The sequence below is a fragment of the Mesitornis unicolor genome, unplaced genomic scaffold, assembly GCF_000695765.1.
Source record: "Mesitornis unicolor isolate BGI_N332 unplaced genomic scaffold, ASM69576v1 scaffold14983, whole genome shotgun sequence".
NCBI lineage: Eukaryota > Metazoa > Chordata > Aves > Mesitornithiformes > Mesitornithidae > Mesitornis > Mesitornis unicolor.
Window position 1 is genome coordinate 9,501 of NW_010174081.1, and position 24,895 is coordinate 34,395.

General features: G+C 49.4%; 1 protein-coding gene across 1 annotated transcript in view; it reads left to right on the top strand.

Annotated features, from left to right (window-relative positions):
* Positions 1-6,287: 6,287 nt before the first annotated feature.
* The window catches only part of MAP2K6 (mitogen-activated protein kinase kinase 6), a gene marked incomplete at its 5' end in the record, with an annotated part of 26,207 nt that continues 7,599 nt past the window's right edge, over positions 6,288-24,895 (top strand). The window contains 10 exon segments of the mRNA XM_010180937.1: positions 6,288-6,431; positions 15,370-15,436; positions 16,442-16,490; positions 18,983-19,096; positions 19,736-19,855; positions 20,621-20,737; positions 21,179-21,230; positions 23,189-23,316; positions 24,017-24,094; positions 24,861-24,895. The exon segment at positions 24,861-24,895 is cut by the window's right edge and continues 1 nt beyond it. Of these exon segments, the coding sequence (XP_010179239.1) occupies positions 6,288-6,431; positions 15,370-15,436; positions 16,442-16,490; positions 18,983-19,096; positions 19,736-19,855; positions 20,621-20,737; positions 21,179-21,230; positions 23,189-23,316; positions 24,017-24,094; positions 24,861-24,895 (904 nt within the window).

Genomic DNA, 24,895 nt, shown 5'->3' on the forward strand with positions numbered 1-24,895 from the left:
TCAAATAAATCTGCCCAGTTGTGTCACGGACACTGTATTGGGGGAAGAAAGGACAGGACTTGCTGTCTTCTGCCCAATTTCTTCAATGTGTTTTCCAAATTGAAGTTAAAAATCCCAAAAACTGGGGAAAGACTTTCGTTCTTTACATAGTAATTGCTTTACTTTATTTATTGTATGACATGCAAGCAAGTGTATGCACTTAGCAGGTGTCTGGAAGAAGAGCGGGAAGTTCACGCTCTATAACCTCTGGCTAAAATCTGTTTGAATTTGGAAGAGCTTTCCTGGAGGCCTGGATTGCTGTGCTGCATCCTGCAAACGTTATGCATGACTTTGAGCTTCTGAGACTTCTTGGCCATGCAAAGAAACATCGCTGGAGGGGTTGCATGAGCAGGACTTGGTGTTTGTGGTGGGACAGAGCTGCTACTGCTGTAGCGGTGATGGAGCAGCTCTGGCTGGTGAGCTCACCCATCTCTGCTGGTGGTGGTTTTGTGGAGCAGCTGCTGCGATTGCTCAGGGTGCAAATGGGTGCAGTTGCTCTCCTGGAGCCTCCTGTCCTGCTCCAGTGTTGGGGTAGTGCCCGAAGTTGCAGTGGGTCCAGACCTGGATGGGTCAGGGGCTCTGAGGGGACCTGGGTTTGGCTTTCCTGAGGTTGCCCTTGGCTTCACACCAAATAGGGTTCCTGTGTGTTTTTAAAGTAGGACCTACACGTTTGCTGGGAGGCATTGCCAGCAGAGGGAGCATGAGTTAGTTCCTCCCAGAGCTGTCAAATACCGTCTTTAGTAATTTTGGTACAAAAATAAGCCAATAAGCTCTTGAGTCCAAAAAAAGAACAGCAAAAGAGAGCTGTCAAACAGGGCAGCACAGAGGCAGATTGGCCAAAGTCGTGGCTGTGTTGAAAACTTAAATCACAATATTTGGCTGAGCCCATGACAAAATGGGAAGGGAGGAAGCAGATCCGCTCCTTCCTTGCCAGTGCTGCAGGCACCACGGTGCTGGGCTAAGGCAGGCAAACCTCAGTGGAGATTGCCACCAGGTTTCTAATCAAGCTCTGTTTGGCCTGAGCCATGAGGGAAGGACGGCGCCTGAGCAGCACATCACTGGGTAGAAAATTAGGTGTTGATTTGAAATTCTTCCGAGTGTTATTTGCACCGCAGAAGAGGAAAGTGGCCCTAAAATTATCTTCGGTTCAACACTTTGAGTGGAAACAAACAGTTCTCAGCTGCCAAGGAGAGCAGCCCAACTTGGGATCTGAAGTATTTCAGTCTAGAGGTGTCTGGTACAACTTTGGCACTGTTTATTAAATCTTCTCGACCCAGAGGTTCTGTTTTTCCCTGAGGAGCTCAGTGGATGTTAGACCACGTGGATTAACATAGCCCTCCTGTTCATCAGGGACCCTCTGCAGACGGTGAGGATATTTGCTAAAGAAATGGCTTGCGGCTCATTCCTCTGTTTCTGTGGATATTTTCATTTGGCCATAAAAGTTATTGATACCCTGTAACTTGCAGAATGACAAAATCAATGGGCAGCTTTCTCTCTGGGGAACAGAAATTGCCCTTTTTGTCCTAAGGTGGCTTTACTCATAAGCAGAAAATTAGAAACCCAGATTTTATATGCAGCACATCAGCAATTGAAGATGACTTGAGAGTGGCGGAGTTTAAATGTCCAGCATTTACAATATGCTGAACAAATAAAATCCCTGCTTGGTAAAATGAGACTCCTGCGGCTGCCTGGAGCACCGGGTAACAGAAATAAAGCGATACCTCAGATTGCTTGGTGGTGTTGATTCGATTTCCTTCTGTCCTGCTGCGAGGGTGATGACACCAAGACAGGTATCCCACAGCAAGGTGCGATCCAGTGAGTAGAGGGGTCTCTGCAGACAAATGGGCCTGCACTAATAGATGGGGACAGCGGTTCAGGGCTGAAGGACAGATAACTTTTGGCTGCTTTTCCTATATTTAAGCCTCCCGGCTCATTTTGGCTGAACAAACCTTGGTGCTTGGCCATGCAGCTTTGCCAGCGGATGCCATGGGGTAGCATCTCAGGCACAAGAGGGTGATGATGAGGGGATGCCACTGCTTGCAGAGGGATGTCTGTCAGTGCAGGTTATCCCTTTTGATGGGTATGGCTGAGAACTGGGCTGAAACCTGCAGCAGGGCACCTGGAGGACATCGCTTGCTGCAGCCAGGCACTTAAAACAGCCTTGACAGGAACATGTACTCACGGTGAGCACGTGCTTAAATGTAAGCACCATTGAGACATAAGGACCTTCATGGCTGGAGCTGTGAGCCTGAATCGAGCTTTTCAGTCTGCAGCGCGGCAGAAATCAGCGAGCGGGTGGAAATGTCACCTTCGTTTTCCAAAGCGATTTGCATTTCCCCCGGCTGGCAGCACATCTGACAGCAGCGCCGAGAGGCCCCGGCTCGGGAAGCGCGGTGTCAAAACGGCTGCCCCTCGCCTGCTCTGCTGGGTGCAAGGACTCATCGCCCCTCGGCGTTGGGGGGAGAGGCAGAAACCAATCTCTTTTATTCAGGAGAAAATCCATCAGCGATGCTTCTTTAAAATCACCTTGCAGGACCCGCTGGGAGCAATCTCCAGCTGCACATAGATGTGGCACTTGAGGACATGGTTTAGTGGGCATAGTGGTGTTGATGGTTGAACTTGATGGTCTTGAAGGTCTTTCCCAACCTTAATGATTTTATGATTTATAAAACCTGAAAAGCAAAATTGAAAGTGGAGGGAGACCTGGAGCAAAAAGCCTGTCTGGTGGGGAGGGCGTCCTTATCTCCTCCTTGCAGCCAGACCTAAAAATGTTGATTTTTTTTGAGGCTCTGCAGAGAAGTGAGGAAAGGAGGTGGATGCTCCTTCACTCTGTCGAGTTTTCCAGGGAGCAGTGGATTTGGGAAGTGTAGGAGTGTTTGTAGCTGGGCTGGGGCTGGTGGGTTTAAGGCAAATCCTGCTCCTACCATGGCTCAGGCAGACCAAGCACCTGCTTTTATGCTGAATATAGGAGACTTGCTGCTGCTGGAGAGATACTCATGTGGGAAGCTGGTCAGAGCTCCATAGCTGCATGTGGTTGCTCCTTGCAGTGTTTTGAGGTGAAATCTCGGTGGATAAGGGGAAGTGAAAAAATGCAAGCAAGCCCGCAGCATCCCCACTCACACCTTGGCCGTGGGAGCTTCAGTCCCTCATCCACGGGGCTGAAGCTTGGCCGAAAGGCACCACCGTGCATGGAGGTTTTTGGGAAGCTCTCCACTTTCCTGCCTTCTGCTCTCTACTTCCGCTGCCTGCATCCGTCTTCCTGCCTGCATCCCCCCATGCACGGGCAGCAGCCCACCTCCTCCCTCCGGCGCCGCTGGCAGGTGCTCTTTGGCAGGGAGAAAATAGAAACGAAGGTGGCGGCAATGAAAGCAGCCGCGTCCTCCAAATCCTCCCGCACAAAAGCCCTTTTGTTCCCCGGGTGGATTCCAAGAGCTTTTCTCCCGTTTCGATTCCAGCAAACTCCCACAGCAAGCAGACAGCCGAGGGTTGGAAAACAAAGCAGCAACTAAACCAAAAGTCCCTCATAAAGGCAAATAAAACCCCCAACCACGAGGGCTGGAGGCTCTTGACAAACAGTTTCCCCGGCCTGCAATTCCTGTGGATTTCCTAATTTGAGATAAGGAGCAATGAAAACAGGCTCTGGGATGGGGAGGCAGCGAAGCCAGCAGACCTTGGCAGAGGGAAAATACGGGCTTGATTTATGGCATCCTGGTGACTGGAGGGAGTGATTGCCCTGGAGCTCCACTATGGGGTTTTCTCATGATAATGGGGACAAGGGAAGAGGCCATGAGGCTCCCGATGGCCTCTCTTGCTCCGTGGGGTCTTTGCCACCATCACATCTTTCCCAGAGCAATGGGGGGACGCAGCCGCCCGAATGCTGGAGGTGCAGGAGCCCCACGAGGGATGAGACCTGCTCCAGCGACCACGAGGAGCAGAAAACAAAGTCCTTTTTGGCATTGCTTGATCCGCAATGAGATTTCCCTGGGCTTTTGACTCACATCCTCACATTGGGCAGCCACAAGTGATTTAGAGGATTTGAGGGCGTTTGAGATGGCGTGATGGGAGGAGAGGAGTGGAAGGGGTTTTCCTCTGGGAGTGATGAACCAGCTCCATGGGTTTGGGCTAATGCTCAGGTACCAAGGGGAACAGGACGGTGGTGTGAGCCTGTGCTGCCTTGTGCCCCCGCTGCAATGTGGGCAGCATCCTTTGGTGGCTGCCAGCATCCTCATCCCTGCGATTCCTTTGCTTTGGTGGATGTGAGTCAGAGCCCAAAGCAGCAGAGGTGTTTTTGTGTTAATTCATTGCTGCAGCACACCTGTGTGCTAGCAGAGAGGGGACACGCACACAAACAAGCCTTGTGCAACTTTGGGAGTTGGATTCGATGACGTCCTTATGGGTCCCTTCCAACTCCAGGTACTCTCTGATTCTCTGATTAACTTGCCCGCGGCCAAGGATTGGGTCATTAGAGCTGAAACTGCAGCATGCACATGAGTGCCTGTCCCTGATGGAGCATCTCACATCTCCACTGTGCACCCACCTGGGCGATCCCAGCACCGAGGAGGAAGGTGCTGCTCCCTGGAGAGCTGTGCAGGAGCAGGGCTGGTGCTTAGGGTCAGCCCCAGCCTGGGTGGAATTGCAGATGCTCCCAGTATCTCCGTGTCTGGATGGTGATGGTGCCACTGTTTGCACAGAGGTGCTGCATTTTGGGAGGAGCCGTGCCCTTTCCCCCAGGCCATCGAAGCTGGAGCAGCTGGATGACACGCCAGCTGAGTTCAGCCAAAGTGTTGTAACAGGGTTTTTAATGTCAAAATCTTTTGTGCCCTATGCTGAAAGCCATAGGCAGGCAAAACTCTTGTATCTACCATCTCCCACTTACATTAGCACCTGAAGTACGACGGATTTCAGGCTGTTTTGCATTGCGTCTGTTGTCTGAAGAAAAACTGGCTAACCTAGAGGCTGCCTCGGCAGTGCAGGGTGTCAGGGAGGACTCTGTCTTGCCTTGTCATGTCTGCAGATACCAACATGGTCCTGGCATCAGCTCAATAGGAACATGGTGGGTGGCCCCATGTGTTGCCTGCAGCTCCCTTGCCTAGACTGGGAGTGATGCTGTGTCTGGGACTGGAAAGGACATTATCTGGACAAGCTGTTGTCACCTCCCTGATGCCTCTGAGCTCTTAGCAGCAGAAGGGAGCATGTGGCCACTCTTTGTTGGTCTGTGAGCATCCACATGGGTGCTGTTTCCTCTCATGGTGGTATTCCTGCAAGCAAACACTGGAGTGGGGTGCGGGGAAATTTGGAGCAGTTGGGAAGTGAAGTCCAGGGTCCCAGCAGTGGAAAGTCCAAGCTGGTGTTGGAGCCCATGAAACAGCTCAGCGAGATGTCAGCAACTTCTGTGGGGCGTGAAGGATCATCCTAAACCCCCATACCCTCTCCCCATGTTGTATTAAACCCTCCATCAGATGGCCAGTCTTCATCTCCAAACTGGCGTTGGGTGTTGGTGTCCCACCAAACCTTCTGGAAGGTTGCTCCATGATGTGATGGAAGATCCCCCAGTGCTCCCTGCAAGCGGCTATGCTTTAGAGCTGCAGAGGGGCCCACTTTTGTTTCATGGGGGATTACAGGAGAGTACAGAGTTGGCCACAAGCTGTATCAACTCCCTTCCCCCTCCTCAGAGTCCCCCCAGCCCCAGCAGTTCAGTGCATGGCTTAGCACAGGATCTCACGTCTAATCTCTTATCAGAAGTGTCTCTTCCGCTTCACACTCCAAAGGTCTTAACTCTTCTAAAATTTAGAGATGCGCTCTTATCAGAGTGACAAACAGCCTCGCATAACCAAAATGTACAGATAGATAAGAAGAAATCACATCCCTCTGGTTTCTGTATTGTCACGAATAAACACAGCGGCCCGCAGCCCTTTCGCAGGATGTGTGAAGAAGAAAATGGGCAGAGTAAGAGAGATTAGCCTGAATCAGGAAATTACCTTCAGAATTGAATTACTGAAATACAGAGCTTACTGAAAGGCGGGCAAATAGGCTCTGATATTTGCACAGTTTGGTGACATTTCTGTATGTTTCTGCACTGCGGGATCCAGAGATTAGGCTGCCGGAGCCTTTCTTGCAAAGCTTTCTGCTTCGCCTTCTCCCCGCATTTTCTCCTTGTGCTTTTCAGAGCTTCGCCACCCAACTGGCTCCTGTTGGAGGCCGATCTTGAGGCAGGCACTAAGGACTGACCTTGCCATTTTCCCTTGCAGCGCAGCTGAAGATCTTTGTCTCCGTTGTGTTTGTGCTGACCTACGTCAGCCAGTTGCCAGCGCACCTCGCTCTTGCAGCAGAGACAGGCCCGGAGTCGCAAATAACCCTGGCGCGATCCGAGCAGATGTTGCACAACCTCTGCCGTGCGGTTCGCTCGCTGCACCTCCACCGCTCCTTGCAAAAGCTCTGCTATTTTGGTTTCGGGGCCTCTCCTGTGCTGGGTTTATTACAGGTTGCAGGGTTGAGTCAGCAAAGCAAGCTGAGCCCTGCGACAAAGAAACCCCGGGGCTGTGACTGGCCCGGCTGGGTGCTGATGGGGCATGACAGCAAATTGCATTTTCAGCGTTGTAATGTGGGTGCTAACGGTATCGGCGAGTACTTTGGGATCTTCCAGCACGTGGTCACTGGGTGAGCTGTGCTCTGGCCATGTCATACCATGTTCTTCTTATCTTCAGGAGCCTTGGGAATTAAAATGGAATATGAACGCAGCATCATCTGCTCATGTGTTGTGTGAACAGTCCATGGTTTCCTGCTGTACAGGTTTCCAGATGGAGATGCAGGGTTTTTCTGCGAATTTTCATTGCTCAGGCTGAATTTGAGAAGAGAAAGTATTTGCCTCTGGGCTGTGGCTCTGAGGTCACCTCCTCTTTGCCAAAGCAAATTTGGTTGCACTTGGGGCAGTGTTTTGGCTGGTTGAGTCTCTGGGAGGTGTCTTTGGGAGCTTGGTGCAATGTGTCTTAGCTGTCAGTCAGAGCCAGAAAGGGGAGGCAGAGGGAGAGTGCAAGGAGAAGTGACTCAAGCACTCTGTTTGGCCTGCTGGCATTTCCAGGTTCGGTATAAAATGAGATTTACTTATTTATTTCTTTTTTGGAGAAAAGCATCCAAGAGGAGGAGTGCAGGACTAGGACTTCAGAGGCAATGAGGGCTGTCTTGTGATATCTCTGCGCCTGGTGCAGTGTTTCAGGCATATCCTAATTCTAGTATTTGCTGGCAAAATCCATCATGGTCAAGGTCATAGAAGTGCTCTTGCCTTTCCTGCATCCTGTCCTGAAATGCAGTTCCTGGGGGAAAATAAATAAATGATGCTTCAGTTCTTGAGACATGAAGGTGTGAGTTGCAGCATGGACGTGGGGTGCAGTGGAGGGGCTGGCAGCAGTGACGGTGTGCTCAGACCTGGATGTGCCAACGGCCACCAAAGGAGCCAGCAGCTCTGCGACACCGAAATGGGAGGAAAAAAGCTCGGAGCTGGGAGATGTCTCAGCCCTCAGCTCCATTCTCTGAGCAGCACTGAAAGGAGTTGTTAAGGAAACAGATTTCAAGTTTGCCGTTTCCAAGGAGTTACTGCAAACAACCGCGAGAGAAGACACAGATAAAGGACGTGCAGGAACCGTCCCTGTCCTGCGCAGAGGACGTGTCGTGTTCTTTGTTGGAGCGTCTGCATTTGCCTCCAACCGATCCAGTTGCTCGTGGCAGTGATGGAGGAGCAATTAGTGGACCTGCCTCTGGGAAGTAACCACCCAGGAAGATACATTTGGACTAAAACCGCCAGAAGTGGCTAGTTCATGAATTTACACCCATTTCTGTCTCTTCTTTTTGTCTGAGGACTTGATTTCCATTTCAGCTGGAGCGGAGCCAGCTTGTAAAAACAAGTCCAGGCACAGCCCTGGCAGCGTGGCTCCTCCCTCAGACCCACTCATTTAAAATATACTTTGTTCTCTGCGCGTATTTTGCAGCGATTTGGCAGGGAATCTCAGACGGCTTTGCTCAGTGACTGTTGTTTGGTGTAGAGGCAGTGAGTGTTTGACTGCAGGGATGCCAGGAATGCACCCGGTCTTCCCGCTTCTCTTGAGCTTGGCTGGGGCATCCCCACTCATGGGATTCCTTGCTGGAGAGACCAATTAAAGAATTAAAGACTTTTCCTCTTGGGAAATGATGAGCGGTGATGAGCTGTTGCTAGGGCAGATGGCTGAGGACCAAAGGAGATGGGCAAATCCATCACCAGCCCTCATGTGTGCCAACACGGGTTTGTATCAGCTCTAACCATTACATGTGCCTCAACCTTTAATAATTTGCAAGCATAATTAATAAAGCTCTAGGATGATCTTTAATACTTGTTTAAAATGTATTTTTTTCACCCTCTTTGATCATTCTCTGTGAGACTGCAGGTAAATGTGAGGTTGTGACCTCTCCTACAGCAGCAGTTGCTCCAGGTGACCTTGCTCTCCCCTGGGTGTCATGAGGAGCTTTAAGATATCTTGGTGTCTGTGTGCCTGGATCCAGACATGTTCATCAGCAAAATTCTCAGGGGTTTAGGTATTTCCATCTGAAGGGCTTGAACTTTTTGACAGCATCAAATCTACCATTGCTTGCTGCAATTTCTAGCTGGAACTGGGCTGTGGGTAAGACCTCTTCAACCTCTTGGCTGAAGACCAAGACTTGATTGAAGATCAGGTAGTTGCATGAAGAGTTGTCTCCTGCTGGGCATTTTCCAGGGCATCTGGGACCAAAAAAAGAGTTAATTTCTTGGTTTTGCAAGAACCACCTCAGTTTGGGGTTTTGCACCTAAGCCATGGCCATGGGTCACACACACACAGAATCACAGAATGGCTCGGTTGGAAAAGCCCTCTGAGATCATCACGTCCAACCGCTCCTGTCTACCCCCTAAACCATATCCCTAAGTACCTCGTCTACCCGCTCTTTAAACACATCCAGGGATGGTGACTCCACCACCTCCCTGGGCAGCCTGTTCCAGCTTCTGACGACCCTCTCAGTAAAGAACTTCCTCCTTATCTCTAACCTGAACCTCCCTTGGCACAGCTTGGTGCCGTTTCCCCTTGTTCTATCCCCCATCACCTGGGAGAAGAGACCAGCACCCACCTCTCTACAACCTCCCTTGAGGCAGTTGTAGGTGGTGCTGAGGTCTCCCCTCAGCCTTCTCTTCTCCAGGCTAAACAAGCCCAGTTCCCTCAGCCGCTCCTCATCAGGCTTGTTCTCCAGAGCCCTCCCCATCCTTGTGGCTCTTCTCTGAACATGCTCCAGAATCTCAACATCCTTCTTCTAGTGAGGGGCCCAGAACTGAACACAGCACTCGAGGTGCGGCCTCACCAGTGCCAAGTACAGGGGGATGATCACCTCCCTGGACCTGCTGGTCACACTGTTTTTAATACAGGCCAAGATGCCGTTGGCTTTTCTGGCCACGTGGGCACAGTGCTGTCCTTTCCCTCTGCAAAGTCGGAGACGTTGGTTGTGGCCCAGGGCTCGATCCTGCAGAGCCCACGAGGTGCTGAGTCACTCTTTTTCCGTGGAAACACACCAAGAATTGCCGTTTTGCCCTCGTTTTAGGGATGGGGGTTTTGCTTACACAGTTGAGTACAGCTGATATTTGAAAAGCAGATCATTTGGCTTTCAAAACCTTTCAAGAAATCAGACGAGGAATCCTTAGGAAAGCCAGGAATAGTAAATGAGCCACTTTTATCTCTACAAAAAGTGGGAGAAGGAGGCATTTCCCGCCTGTGAAATTGTACCAGCAAATTATATGCTAAAGAGTGTCATTTGAAAGCAAGTGTTGTTAAATGGCGATTGAACACAGCTTTAATAATAAATTGTGGTGAAGACAGAACTGGTTAACATCCTTTGAAGGGAACGGGAGCTTTTTGTGGTGAGGAACCATTTACTTTGGATTATATCATGAAAAGTTTTTGACTGCAATGAAAAGCCTGGAGGCTGGGGAATGGGATTTTCCTTCCGAAGTTGATTTTCTCTTACAGAGTATGTGGGCAGTGAATTCCTCTGTCTTCCCTTTCTTTAGTAGTCTCTGTTATGCTTCCTACCCTTTTGCCATGAAACTTTGAAGTTTCCTTTTTCAATATTGATATTTAACGCTGCCCTAATTGAAAGGGGCGAGCAACATTAATCTCCCTGTACGCCCGGTCGGTGCTGGTGGGAAGAGCTTAACAAGCCCATTGGAAGTTGAATTTTCCTCCCCTCCCTCAGGAATTGTGTTTAAGACCTTCTCAGGGAAGTATTTAATGTGTTTTCATTAAGTCAGTTCTTCATTTTTCTATTGCAGTTTTGCTTTCAGACTTCATTTGGTTCTTAGCATTGGCTTCCATTGCTTTTTTAAAGGTGTCACCTTCTCTAGCATCAGTCACTTCAATATTTACTCTGGGTAATTGCTTTGCTATAAGAAAACAGATTCAAGCTTGTGTTTCATGTTATCAGATACTCCAGATGCTTTGCTGAATCAGAACTTGATTCTGGAGATATCTCTCAGCTTTTCTCCAAACCAGTCTGTTTTTTTCCCCTCAATTATTCTTAAAACCTGGCTTTTGAATCAAGTGCTTTTGGAAGTCTCTGTGTGGAAAATTGCAGGAAAAACTCTCAAATGAGCTTTAGCTTGAAGGCTCAGAGATCAGAAAGCTGCCAGCGGTTGTTTACACAGAAAACTCATGACTTTTTGGGTGCTAGGGAGTAGATGTACAGTCCCATCTGTTGCTCAACCAGGACTGTGAACCTGCTGCAGAAGGAGCCATGTTCACACTTTATCCTTTGTATGATGGCTCCTTGGGGATATTTTACTGCAAATCCCAAGGAGCTGCAGTGAACCCCTGCACTGATGCTCAGGCTCTGGCTGGCACGATCTGGAACCAGCGACTGATCTAGAACCAGATCTAGAACCAACAAGTGATCTAGAACATTATCTAGAACCAGCAAATTACCTAGAACATGATCTCAAACCACGTCCCTACCAAAACCAGCAACTATAGGATTTACATCTGCTCTAGAAACAACTGCATCAGCACTACCTAGCTCTGCAAACAACCAACCCCCAAAACTCAGCCTCTGGAATGGACTCTGACTCTGTGACCCTGGCCAACTGTATGAGGTTCAACAAGGCCAAATTCCGACTCCTGCACTTGGGTCCCAGCAACCCCATGCAGCGCTACACGTTTGGGGAACAGTGGAAAGCTGCCTAGTGGAAAAGGTCTTGGGGATGGTGGTTGATGCCTGGTTGAATATGAACTGTCAGTGTGCCCAGGTGGCCAAGAAGGCCAACAGCATCCTGACTTGTATCAGCAATGGTGTGGCCAGTGGGACTAGGACAGTGATCATCTGCCTGGACTCAGCACTGGTGAGGCCGCATCTCGAATCCTGGGGTCAGTTTTGGGCCCCTCACTCCCAGAAGGACATTGAGGGGCTGGAGTGTGGCCAGAGAAGGGCAATGGAGCTGGGGAGAGGTGTGGAGCACCCGAATGATGGGGAGCGGCTGAGGGAGCTGGGGGGTTCAACTGGAGAAGAGGAAGCTGAGGGGAGACCTTATCCCCTCTGCAGCTCCTGAAAGGAGGGGTTAGCGAGGGAAGGGTCGGTCTCTTCTCCCAAATAACAAGTGATGGAATGAGAAGAAACAGCCTCAAGTTGCTCCAAAAAGAGATTTACATTGGATATTAGGAAAACTGTCTTCACTGGAAAGGTTGTTCAGCACTGAAGTGGGCTGCCCAGGGAAGTGGTGGCGTCACCATCCCGGGAGCTGTTTATAAGATGTGTAGATGTGGCACTTAGGGATGTGGTTTAGTGATGGTCTGGGCAGCGACAGGTTTCTGGTTGGACTCGATGATCTTAAAGGTCTTTTCTAACTGAAATGATTCTGTGATGGGGCCTCGTGCTAAGGTTGTTGGAAAGCTGGAAAGCACTGGAGTGCACTGGAGTGGGCTGCCCAGGGAAGTGGTGGCGTCACCATCCCGGGAGCTGTTTATAAGATGTGTAGATGTGGCACTTAGGGATGTGGTTTAGTGATGGTCTGGGCAGCGACAGGTTTCTGGTTGGACTCGATGATCTTAAAGGTCTTTTCTAACTGAAATGATTCTGTGATGGGGCCTCGTGCTGTTATTTTGAGACACCCGGGGCTTCTGCACAGCTTGAACTTGGATGTTTGGTGTCTGCCATGGGTTGCGTTTGTGCTTCAGCCTGCCTCTGCGCTGGGGACTTTATTTAGTCACCTGTTATTATCAGATTTGCAGTCTGCAGAAGCTCAATTTCTCTGTCAGATACGGCTGAGCTTGACCAGTGGCTTTAAACGTGCCACAGGGGACAGAGACTGTCAAACACACACACACACACACAGTGATTTTCTTCAGGAAACAAAGCTAAAAATAACAATGGTTCATAAAAACACTATGGAAAATACCGGTTTTCTGGTGGATGGAACAGGTAACAACCAATTTTGTGTGTTATTAAGCTGCCTCCACACTTTAAGCTGCCATACAGACTCTGCAAAGTGCAATTTAATACAGTGTCGTCTTTCAAAGCCGACGTCTGCCATGGTAAACTGGGAGATTTTATTTTGACAGCGAGATACTTGCTTGGCAGTTGTTATTGAAGAGAGCTGATCTTGGGACTTCCAATTTATTTTCTTTTCCTTAATCAAAAGCCTTCTAAACATCAGTGCATGCCTTTGGGGAGAAAATCCTTCAAGCATTTGTGACCTGGACCCTTGTTTTTCGGAGAAGCTGCAGAGCTCGGGTGCGGAGGTAACCACTTTCCCCCTCCACACCATGATTTAATGGCCATGGCAATTCCCATTTGCAATCCTTTTTCCTGGTGCCGTCATGAAATCCATCTTTTATTCTCGCTACCATTGTTGCTTGCTTCTTTCTTGAAAAGAAAACCCCGAAGAGCGTTTAAAACTGTGGCTGCGTCTTGGCAACTCGAATGCGCGAACAGATTGCGCTTCAAAAAAATGGCAAAGCTTCAAAATATTGTATTCTGTGAAGGAGAGACAAGGAAAATAAACTCCCCAAAGTGCAGATTTTATTTCACCCAGAAGGCGGACAGCTTTTAATATTTATTTGGGTTTGGCATTTTGCTACCTGGTTCTTCTGCTGACACCACTTGTGAGCCGTGATAAGATGAAATGCTGCCCAACCTGTTCTGGTTGATGTTCAGATGAGATTGGTTTCCAGTAGGTCCATTTTCACCCTCCCAGAGCTGCCCCAGAGCAAGTTCCTGAGGTTCAGGTAGAGCACATGGGATTGTGCAAGCAGAGCCTCAAAGGAAAAAGATAAATTAAAAAGGAAAGAGCAGAGCAAATTCGTCCTTTGTTGAGTCTGGTTGTTGTGTGAATGTCCTTGCAGCAGCGTGTAAGGATGCTTCGTGTGTAGAAGTGCACCAAGAGATGGCTGGGGAGCGTTCATAGGAAGAGTTGAGCTCCAGAGCTATAGAGGCAGCTCCTGCCTCCATGGACAGGTTGGCAAATTTCTGTGTCTTGATTCCCACGTGCAAAATAAGGCTGAAAATACCGCTTTTCTTGTGCCTGCGGCTGTCTTGTTTGCTTGAACTGCGCGAGGATGCAGGCAGGTTTTTGGAGGCAGAGAGGTCACTGTCTTGGCACATTTAGAAATTGCCAGAGAAACAGGGTTTTTGTTTGCCTGCGCTGCAAGACCTGTGTTTTTGAGTTTCCTTTTTTAGCTAAAGCATGACAACATCAAGAACACCGTTACCCATTTAGCATCGTCTTGGAGCCGATGTGCGCTTGGCGCAGCTCAGGCAAGAAATGGTATCTGGAGCATCCCGCACAGCAAGGCTTGCTTCTCAGTTGTGCCTTCTGGAGACCTTGGTAGTACAGCTAAGAAAACGAGGAGGAACGAGGTCAAACAACAGCTCTGCTAACTGTAGAAATCCCTCCACTTGTATTTACAATGATTTTTGCTTCCTTACACACCAGCTTTTACCTCTTGGGACAAGTGAGAGCTATTTTTCGTGCTTCTGAGCCACCTTGCTGCTTTTTTTTTTGCCTTTTCTGTGCTAGACTGGAAGCTCCTTGGAGCAGAGAATTGGCTTTTAAAAATAATTTTGTGAATTTGCAGCTCTGTAGATTTCTGATAACAGCACAAGCGTGCGCAGTGGTTTCCAGGAAATGCTTTTCCCACGAGGTGTTAGCTGGGTTGTCACAGCCTGTCCCATCTTGGAGTGACTCTTTGCCACAGGAAGTGAGCGCGATCCTGTCTTTTGGGACAGACAAGGAAATAAAAAATATTAAAAAAAGAAATCCTGATAATCTGAATTGACTATTTTCTTCAAAAAAGTAATTTGCAGTTCTGGGGGCCTGTACTTTGATCTAGGAGTGCTGCGACATTGGGATGCACAGACATCTGTAGATGTTTGTGTCGAGAGGAAAAGAAACCTCAAATGTGCATAGGTGAAGTTTGAAAGAGGGTGTTGGGAATAGAGAGTAAAACTCATGCTTAAAAAAAAGACAGTTATTGATATAAACTGTTAGGTTAAAAATGTTTAACGCCTAAATTAGATGCTTGTGCCGCTTTTGGGGACCAGGGATTTTATTGCACAGCCAGATGTTTGCTTTGGGGTTTTGGTGACATGAGTTATGTTTTCAGGTTATTTAATCCGTGGATTCAAACGCCCGTGCTGAAATGTGGCTGTATATGTTCAGTCATAAAAAGGTTCTTGTGTTTCTGGAGTCTGCCTGGCTCTTGTGTCTGCCGGCTTGGATCCCCTTTACAGGAGAGCCTGCATTTGAACTGCTTCAGAGCTTGAGCTCCATCCAGCTCAGAAAGGCTTGGCTGGTCAGTGTGAGCAGAAACAAACGGCTTTGAAGCCTGCAAACTTAATTCTGCTTTCTTTTTGTTGGGTTTGCACAACTGTAATGACCAAGAGGTGAAGCATCCATTTAAACAGAATCAGAAGCTGATACTGGACTTTCAGATTCAGTTTTAACAAGATTTTTAATGCTGCCGGGGTTGTGTATCTGGGATGGTTTAAAATCTAAACAGCATTTTAAGGGATCCACCTTTCCCTTTGCATTTTCACATGGCCGGCCTTTGCCAGAGCTCTTGCGTGTTTTCTGTACCAAGTTGGCAGCCAGACCTTGCAGGTCTAAGTGAAGCCTTCTTGAACAAAGGCACTTTATGTTTTGAACTCTGTGCCCTGAGTTTACACCACCAGCCTGGCCTGGGTATTTATGTTAAATAAGGTCAACAAATATAGACAAGCTGTGTTTTGCAAATCAAAACAAAACAACAACAACAAGAAGCCTGCCCTTAATTCTGCCTCTTTCGTCTCTCACAGGCAAGAAGAGAAACCCTGGGCTGAAAATTCCTAAAGAAGCATTTGAGCAACCGCAGACAAGCTCCACGTAAGTCTGCAGACAGTGAGGCAGAATGAAAAGAAAACCACGAAGCCCAGCAGCCTTCCAGCCTTCACCTTGCACTGCCCTGGCCAGGGGCTGGTGGCCGGTCATGGCCAGCATCCAGGGCTTGGGCTTGCAGGGATAATTTAGAGACAGTTTTAGGGCCATGGTTTAGTAGTGGACAGGTTATGGTTGGATGTGATGATCTTAAAGGACTTTTCCATTCAAATCATTGTATACCGGGAATGTTCACAAGGAACAAGGGCAAAATGCCTGGGTGAATTCAGGCACCATTGGGGAGGATCATAACTTACCAGCCCTTGTGTTAATCTCGTAGTCCCAGGTACAACCAGGGGGTCTTAGCCCATCACTGCCCATGGTATATGTCTCATGTGCTGCTTAATGATGTGCTCAGGAAAAGGAAAAACCAGAATGGGCACCCAATTTTAACCAACATGGCACCTCTGCCACCCAGTTTGAGTAACACGCATTTGGTCACATGCATAAAAATGCATCCCCTTCCCTACATACTCAGCCTTGCAAAGGAAATCCCTGTGTCTTTAAGGCAATTTGTGCAACTCCAGCCTGCTTGGCTTCCTTGAGGATTGACTTTTATTAGCCTGGTAACCCGTGCTGTGTGACTTAGGTAATCATTTACAGTGGTTTTAGACCTTTATGCCCGTTTAATCCATTTTTCACACGGGCTGGCAGAGGTTTGGTGCTTGCCACCTGCCTTGCCTTTCGCAATGAATCTCTCTGGATTCCTGCATGGGAAGTTGGATGTGAGAAATGCCAAGTCCAACAGCTTCCTTCATTGATCCCTTTTTGGGGTGACTTTGTGGTTCTTAGTTGTATCTGTCGATCCTGCAGTGCTAGGAGAGTGGTCAGACTGGTCAGGGCTGCGAGGTCCTGAAGATGCGAGAGGATGGCCCGAGGGATTTATTTACTTATTAAGGGTAAATTGATCTTTGCAAGGAGCATTTCACATCTTTTCCCTTTTCTCTCTTGCAGGCCACCCAGAGATCTGGACTCCAAAGCCTGCATCTCTATTGGCGAGGAGGTAAGTTATGGTGAGAAGACTTCTGGGGACTGGTGGCCATCCTGGGCTGGCTGCTCTAGTGCTGGCTGCTTGTCCAGGCCGGCTGCTGGTGGCATTGCTTAACTTCAGTCTCCCAGAAAAGGACAGATTAAAAACCACCAGCTATTAAAAAAATTGTAGCCCATTTTGCTTGCAATGGGCTTCTCCACCAAGGGCTGTCTGGGTGGGACTGATGGCCCCATGAAAGCTGCAGAGTCACCTCCTGGTTGTCCCCGGTGAACATGTCCCCAGATGCTCACCCTTTGCATCCCATGGCACCTTCATGTTTTCCACCTTGCAAATTCCTTCCTTGCCTCAATAAGGTGCAGTGAATCCCCTGGAAATAATGACTATAAACCAAGGGGATTGCTAACAGCAGATTTTACTCTCTGCGGTTCCTTTGCTGATTTTTAAAGCCTTTATCCAAAATATTTCCCTCTGCTAATATTGAAGGCTGTCTCATCAGGAGTCTAACTCAGGGTAGATCTTCTTGTCCTGGAAGTAAATCCTTCTGACAGGATGGAAACCAGTCCATCTGATGTTCTGAAAAAATAGCAGGGAAAAAACCAAAACCAGGGACAGCTCTTTTGATAGGAGAAAATGGCACAGCAGCATTCGTAAAAGCACTTTAAAGCTGGGCAATAAATTTATTAGGTGCAAAAGATGGGCCTCAGTGTCAGCGAGTTAATTTATGAAGTGAAATACTAATCCAAGAGCGTTTTATGTCTATCTTTGGATGCTTTTCTTTTGGTTTGGATTTTGTATTTTCCCTGGCATGGAGCAGGGTTGGAAAGGAGGTGGAAGGAGTGCGAGATGCCTCTGGAGCAAAATGGGGCAGAGGAGGTGCCTGCTGCTAGAGCAAGCGCCCGCTCCAAGAAAATCATTGCTCCCCTGTGATCCTGGGAAGGAGGAGAAGCTCAAGCCCTCCAAAATCGCTCCATGCACGGAGGCAGAGAGCCCACGTTGGATGGTGCAAAGAGAAATGCATTTGTAAAACCCAGGGCTCTGCCTTTTTTACAGACACAGATATGTGGCTGTGTCCGAGGAGCTGCCGTGCCATGGCTTGTGTTTCCCATAGATCTGTTACCTGTTAGTCCAACCAAGTTTTTTAGGATGTTCTTCCTCTTTCTGCGCTCACCCCGATCCCCAGGGAAAGCCACTTTCCCTCCTCTCCCTTTACATTTTGCTGCTGAATTGAAGAGTGGCCCTGAGAGAGTCCAAGTGCTTTTTTTGGAGAGGGTCCATCGAGCAGTAGGAGCAGTGTCTGGCACTCAGGGATGCTGAAAGCTCTGCCATAGCACCAAAACGTGAGTCAGGGCTCCTTTTGCAAGCGACGTAGCTGTGACGGAGCGCACAGTAATGCAGTGTATGGACCCTACACGCTGTGGCATCCCCGGCACATTGCAGGCTGCAGGGTTTTATTTTCTGGTTTTCTGCTGTGCCGGCAGAAAGCGATGTGGGATTATGCGCTGTGAATCAGTTCATTATGACCCGCTTCTTTCTGTAGGATGATTGACTGGTGTGGTCGTGCGTTCAGCAAACAGAATGGCTGGTTTTAGTAGCGAAGGCGTATTTTAAACATCCAGAAATAATAATAAGCGAAATATAGAGCTGCTGCACAATAGCGGGGCAGAAAGGAGAAGGGCAGGTTAGAATGCAGGGCTCCAAACAAAGTCATCCTTTGTGTAAGGGCAGGAGAAAGAGTTCTCGAATGCTAGACAAAATAAATTCTCCGTGGTTTCAAAATGGGGCACACTCAGCTGGTATTTGGCCCATCCACAGGTCTGGAGAAATAAGCTTTTACAGGCCTTAAAAAAACCTGGAAATATTTCATATGTGGGAGGAGGAGGATGGAAGGGAAAAAAAACCTCACACTGAAGGTGGTTCCTAGGGGAGAAGCTGTCATGGTGTTTCCATCCCAGCCCTTAGACGCTGGAGAACCTGGAAGTGCTGGCAGCCAAAGGTGGTTGAGGAGAGCACCTGGGTATGAGTGGCATCATCCCTGCATCCCAGCGTCCCACCATCCCATCATCCCAGCATCCCATCATCCCACAATCTCATCATCCCAGCATCCCAGCATCCCACAATCTCATCATCCCAGCATCCCAGCATCCCACCATCCCATCATCTCAGCATCCCATCATCCCACAATCTCATCATCCCACCATCCCATCATCCCACTGAAGGAGTGGTCCTTCCTGCACCCACCCTGCTCAAGATGCTCCCTGCTCAGGGTGCTCCCTGCTCACTCCATTCCAAGGCATGTCCTCTTCAGAGCCCTGCTAGTTACTGCACGGTCATTAATCCTCCTGACAGGCCCTGAGCACCATAATTTGTTTCTAGCCTCAGGAACATGGAGGAGATGCACAGAGGTGAATTATGTGCCAAGCAGTGCTAGATTTCAGGGATGTTTTGCTCTTTGCATAGCTTGTAAACACAATGTTTGCCTTCGCACTGGTGTTTTTTCCCCACAGAACTTTGAGGTGAAAGCCGATGACCTGGAGCCCATCTCTGAGCTGGGCCGAGGTGCGTACGGGGTGGTGGAGAAGATGCGGCACATGCCCAGCGGGCAGATCATGGCAGTGAAGGTAGAGTGAGGGTCCGAGGTGTTTTCTGTCTCTGTTGTTGTGTGTGGACGCCCCCCGCGCTCTCATTTGGCCACATTTCTAATTTTGTTAGAAAAACCTCTCTGCCCAGAGAGGTTGTGGAGTCTCCTTCTCTGGAGACATTCAAAACCCGCCTGGACGCCTTCCTGTGTAACCTCATCTGGGTGTTCCTGCTCCGGCAGGGGGATTGGACTGGATGAGCTTTGGAGGTCCCTTCCAATCCCTAACGTTCTGTGGTTCTGTGATTCTGTGATTCTGTGTTTGTTATGATGCATGCCTTTACTGCTATCAATGTCTTTCTGTATGGAATCCTCTTTCTACACAAGGCCAAACAGTGCCAAGCTTGATTTGGGCCATTTAACGAAGAAAAGGGGTGTGTTTTATAAATGTGATGCTCAACATTTTTTCCAGCGTTGCGGTGCGTACAGACAGATGCACGGTGGTTGTGATGTGCCCATGATGATGTGGTATGATAAATAGCACCAAGAGGTGTGGAAAAAGGGTAGAGGCTTGATGTCAAGGCGCTGTGGCCACCATGGGCATGGCTGTGGCGATTTCCCTGCAGCGGCAGCGTGGTTCAGAGGTGCTGACAGCCAACAGTAAAACGCTTCTGTTTTCCAGCGGATCCGAGCCACGGTGAACAGCCAGGAGCAGAAGAGGTTGTTGATGGATCTGGATATCTCCATGAGGACGGTAGATTGCCCCTTCACTGTCACCTTTTACGGGGCACTTTTCCGAGAGGTATGGCATCCTGGAGACCTGCCGCGCTGCCCCGGGGAGACTGGATCCTCTCCCAGGCTCTCAATTCCCATTCCTAGGCACTTTCCAAGTGCTGGGGCTTTAATCTCCATCTAGACATAGAGATTTGGTACAATATGGGTTTGCTCAATCCCAGCCTAAGGATCTGTCACCTACAATTACTTCTTGGCGAATGAAGAGAGATATGGTCCCACATGAGGAGGAGCCATGGGCAGCCAAGCCCCAGGGCCAGGGTTGTGTGAGACCCCTGTGCTGATACAATGGGGCTTGGTGGTGGGTTTGAATGATGGGAACAGCCAACTCACAGCTTGTTTCATTAGTGTTAACGTTGTCCTGGCTTGCAATGAGAGAGCCATGTGGAGGAAAAATGTGGAAGGCTCTGAAGAGCAAGATTTATTGAAGAGTTTTAAGCACAGCTCTGCAGAGCTGAACTTTTCCTGGCTGAGCATTTGCAGTAATCTGAGCTGGGAACCGCAGTCTTGATAACTTTCAGGACTCCTAAATCACTGTGACTCTGCTTTGGGGAAAGACAGCAGAAAATAGACCCTAAATGGTGGCGGATGGCACTTCATTCCAGCTGGGGAGGGGGGAAAGAGAAAGCCCAGTACAGGTTTGTTGGATGACTTTTCAAAGACAGGGAAGAAGCAGACAGGCCAGCAAAAGGCAAGTGCCAGAGATGACCTCTGCGAGTGAATGGGAAGGATGCTTTGTTCTAGTGGGCAGATATTTGCTTGCTTTATCCTGCAGGGAGATGTGTGGATATGCATGGAGCTGATGGATACCTCACTGGACAAGTTCTACAAACACGTCATCGACAAAGGCCTGACGATTCCTGAGGACATCTTAGGAAAAATAGCCGTCTCTGTGAGTATTAGCAGAGCGAGAAGGGAAGGGAAAGGGTGTTTCTCCTAAACCAAGTCCTACATGACCCCATCTCCCTGCTGTATTTGCACTGGGAAAGCATGGTCCACAGGCCAGCCCATGTGAACATTTCTAGCTGGTTTCCAGTATCCTCTCCTCTGAGGTGATGTTATTTATGAGGCATAAATACCCCAAATGTACCTGTACATGCAACTGAGAGGCAGCACAGCGGGAGATGTGGGGAGGGCCCTGCAGTTCCTTTGCCTTCTCATTAGGGTCCTGGTGCTCCTGGGAGATCCTTGGGTACCCACCATCACCTTGGGCTGCTGTGGGGGTGCAGGACTGGTGGGAGATGTGGTGAGGATGGGGCAGGTGACACCAGACAGCTGTTCCTCCTCCTCGTGGTGCTGCCAGCCGTGATTCACTCGTGATTTGTTGTTTCAGATCGTCAAAGCACTAGAACATCTACACAGTAAGCTCTCCGTGATCCACAGAGGTAAGTGCCAGGCACACAGCCGTGACTGTCTCAACCTCGCAAAGGCCAGGCACAGGGCTCCCAAAATACCTGAGATAAAATGAGCTTTTGACAGCAGAAATATTCCCCAGCATCTCATGACTGGCAAAACCCAGTCAGAGGAAACGGCTGCTGCTTTGCTCTTTAAAAACCGCTTGCTGGTCCCAGCGTTTCCCCGAGGTGGAGTTGAAGCGAGCTTCAGCCTGATTGTGCTGGCAGAGAAATGTTTGCCCCTGGGCTGCACTTCTCTAATGCATGGTCTAAATCCATGGTCTGCTTCAACACCTCGGCGAAATTAAAACAGACTTTTCCATCTGACCTTGGTGCGCTTTGGACCAGGCTTTGTGAAGGCTCTGCGGCTCCGTGTTGATGTGCAGTGAGAGGTATCCCCGTGCCAGCGTGATGCCTCATGCACTGATCCACCATCCTCATCCCCTTCTCTGAGCTGCCCCCAGAGCTGGTGGGGCAGCATGGTTTGGTGCCTGAAATAGCCCCAGGTCAAGTCACATATCCACTCCTTAAACTCTCCTGACATTTTCCCCTCCAGAGCATCTCAAAGATGCCACGAACACGCTTGGAAAGAAACGAATTTGCAGTGTTGCTGCTTGACACCTTTATATTTAAAGGGGTCATTTTCGATTTGTCATGAGGAGGAAAAAGCCCTCTCTGGAGTGTGTGACTGCCAGGGAAAGGAGCATCTGATGCCCACAGAGTTCAGCTCTAGCAGGCAGTCACATTTTGTACATCCTGCGTGTGGCTGGGGGTTGAGTTTCTGCCTTCTGTATCATTTACAGTAGGTGGAAAATGCTGCTCAGCTTCTGGATTTCTGTTTACTTGTTTGATTTCCACAGAAAATTGTCCTATTTCAGCGTAGTAACAGATGGGTGAGGATCTCAGATACCTGAAGCTTTTGATTGCAGAATGCTGATTAGACAGCAGATGTTAGTGAACTTGTAAACCACCCAGTTCTAATCAGCAGGACTCAAAAGCAGTTTCTGGCCTCCTTTGGATGGTGTTTCAGCTCTCCTGTTTAATAGTTTATCACATGTAGGCAGAGGACCTTCTTGCAGAGGAGACCTCTTTATTTCTGGGTGGTGACGGGGTAAGGATTGCTCCCTTTTGAGGACCAGTCCTGGGCCAAGAGAAAGCCCTACCTGAGCTGTGTGGGGACTTCACCTGGGATTAACCTCACAGGGAGAGATTTTCTGCTGTGCATGAAAGCGCCTCCACGCTCTCATGGATATCACTAGCTTCTTCCTGTGCCTTAATTTCCCTTCCTGATCGTGATTATAAGTGCCTTCACGAGCGCGATGCAAGTGTGAACGCACCAAGGATGATAAGGCCGTGATGGGAAGCAGATAAATCTGGCAGTAATAAATAGATGAGACACTGGCCTGATTTCCATAAGGCGCAGAGCACCCACGCGCCTGCTGCTGTTCACGTTGCCTCTTCGAGCTTGGTATCCTTAAAATCAGAGGCCATCTCTGAAATCCTGATCCTTGTCTTAGTTTATTGCTCCCGCCTTCTGCAACCCCTGCTCCTTTTCACTCATTCCTGCCCACTCCTCATCCTTTCCCCGTGGGTTTTCCCTTTTGCTGGCATTGACTGGGACTCAATAAAGCTCCAGCCATTGCAGACATCCCCTGGAGATGCCCCCAGCCCTGCTGTTCCCTATGAGCGCTCTGATGTCCATGGCCATCCCCTGTGGTGCGGGATATGATGCAGGGTTACCTCCCACTGCCCCAAATCACAAGAGAGGAGCCTGCAGGTGAAGGGATGCTTGCAGGACATATGAAAGACCCATGAGCTTTCAGTGTCTGCAGGAGTTTCCATGGGCACCTTTGGTGCCCTCTGCTGATAAGGAAGCTCTTTGGCTTGTGTTTGGCTTGGCCCAGCCACCCATACATGACAGTGACTGTGGTGTGTGTTCCTTCTTGCAGATGTAAAGCCCTCTAACGTGTTGATCAATACGCAGGGGCAGGTGAAAATGTGCGATTTTGGAATTAGCGGTTACCTCGTTGACTCGGTTGCTAAAACCATGGATGCGGGATGCAAACCCTACATGGCTGTAAGTTGAGATGGGGAGAAGCTGCATGTGAAGGCTGCTGCGGGACAGCCAGAGGAACATGAGCCTGGGCATCAGGTCATCCTGAAAGGGGAAGGTTGAGCCCCCAGCATGTGTCCTGGGGACTCTTTTTGGAAGACGTATCCCTGAAGTTACTTGTAAAAGGGCAGAGAGGGGAGACAGATCTCCTGGGTCCGATCATGTCTCCTGGGCACAGCTTCCTGCTGCCTTATCACCTCCCTGTGTCCTTGAGGAAGGCTCTGGAGTTACTCTGTGTTGCATTTTTGCCATTTGCCCTGTGGGGACAATAGTACTTTCCACTTGGAGAAAAAACAGTCCCCAGGAATTGGGTCCCTTGGACTCCTCCTGTTCAGGATTCACTCTGTGGAGCACTTGCACAGGGTGAAAACGGTCCTGGAGAACTGGGGCTTGTCCCCCTCTATGTGCCAGATGTGCTGGGTCAGCTCCACCACCCCAGTCCCTGGTGCAGGTGCCATCTGCTTCTGGTGACCCATGTCACTGCCTGCCTTTACTGGCAAGGATGTGGGACCAGATCTGGCCCCACGACAACCCAGCTGGTGGCATGAGCTAAGTGCTCCTGGCCTGCCACTCTGAAAAACCCATCTGAGGTCGGTGAGCCCTGGGTGTGGGCGTTGCACTGGGGCCATCTCTGTTGCTCATCTGCCTTTATCTCTCTTCACAGCCTGAAAGAATTAATCCGGAGCTGAACCAGAAGGGGTACAGTGTCAAATCTGACATCTGGAGCCTGGGGATCACGATGGTAGGGTGATCTGGGGGCTTGCAGTGATGGCAGGGAGGTTAAGCGTTGCTCGTGGATTCGTTTTCCTCCCCATAGCTCCCCTGACACTGGTGGCACTGGTTCCCTGTGAAGTTGTTGGAGTGGGAATGGGAATGCAGCTCTGGGAGTTGTTGCAGGGTTGCGGGGAAGGAGGATGGAGATGCTTTGCCAGTTCCTTGCTTTCTTGGGACATGTTGATGAGGATGGCACCCTGGTGGGGACAACCCTGCTGCGGTGGCCGTGGGCTGCCGGGAGATGGCAGCATGGGCTAAGGCGAGGGCGTCCGGCGCCGCGCGTCTGTCGCCTTGGAGCAGGTTGGATTTCAAGCACAAAAAAATACTCCCAACACTTAGCAATTAGCAAAGTCCCCCTCAGAGGAGGAGGGATGGGTGGCATCTCCCACGCAGCATTTAGGGAAAATCCATCTGCTTGCAGAGTCATTTTATAGCGCAGTTACCCTTTGCGACGTGAGGTTGTTTTTTAACTTCTAACCTTTCCCAAGCGACGTCTTAACACGAAGGTAGCAAAGGACTGAATATGGAGACTGCTGGGTCTCCTCAGACCTTTCCCTTTTGCTGGAAGAGGTTAAACAAGATGTGGCCAGGTGGGATGAGGGAAATGCCACATATTTGTGCCTAAAATACCACAATCTCTGGACGGGCACGCAGGAATGTGAAATCCATGGGGCAGGAGGGTGAGCTGTGCGATGTCTGCCCCCATGCCTGAGGTGTGGGCTCTGTCTCCGCAGATCGAGCTGGCCATCCTGCGCTTTCCCTACGACTC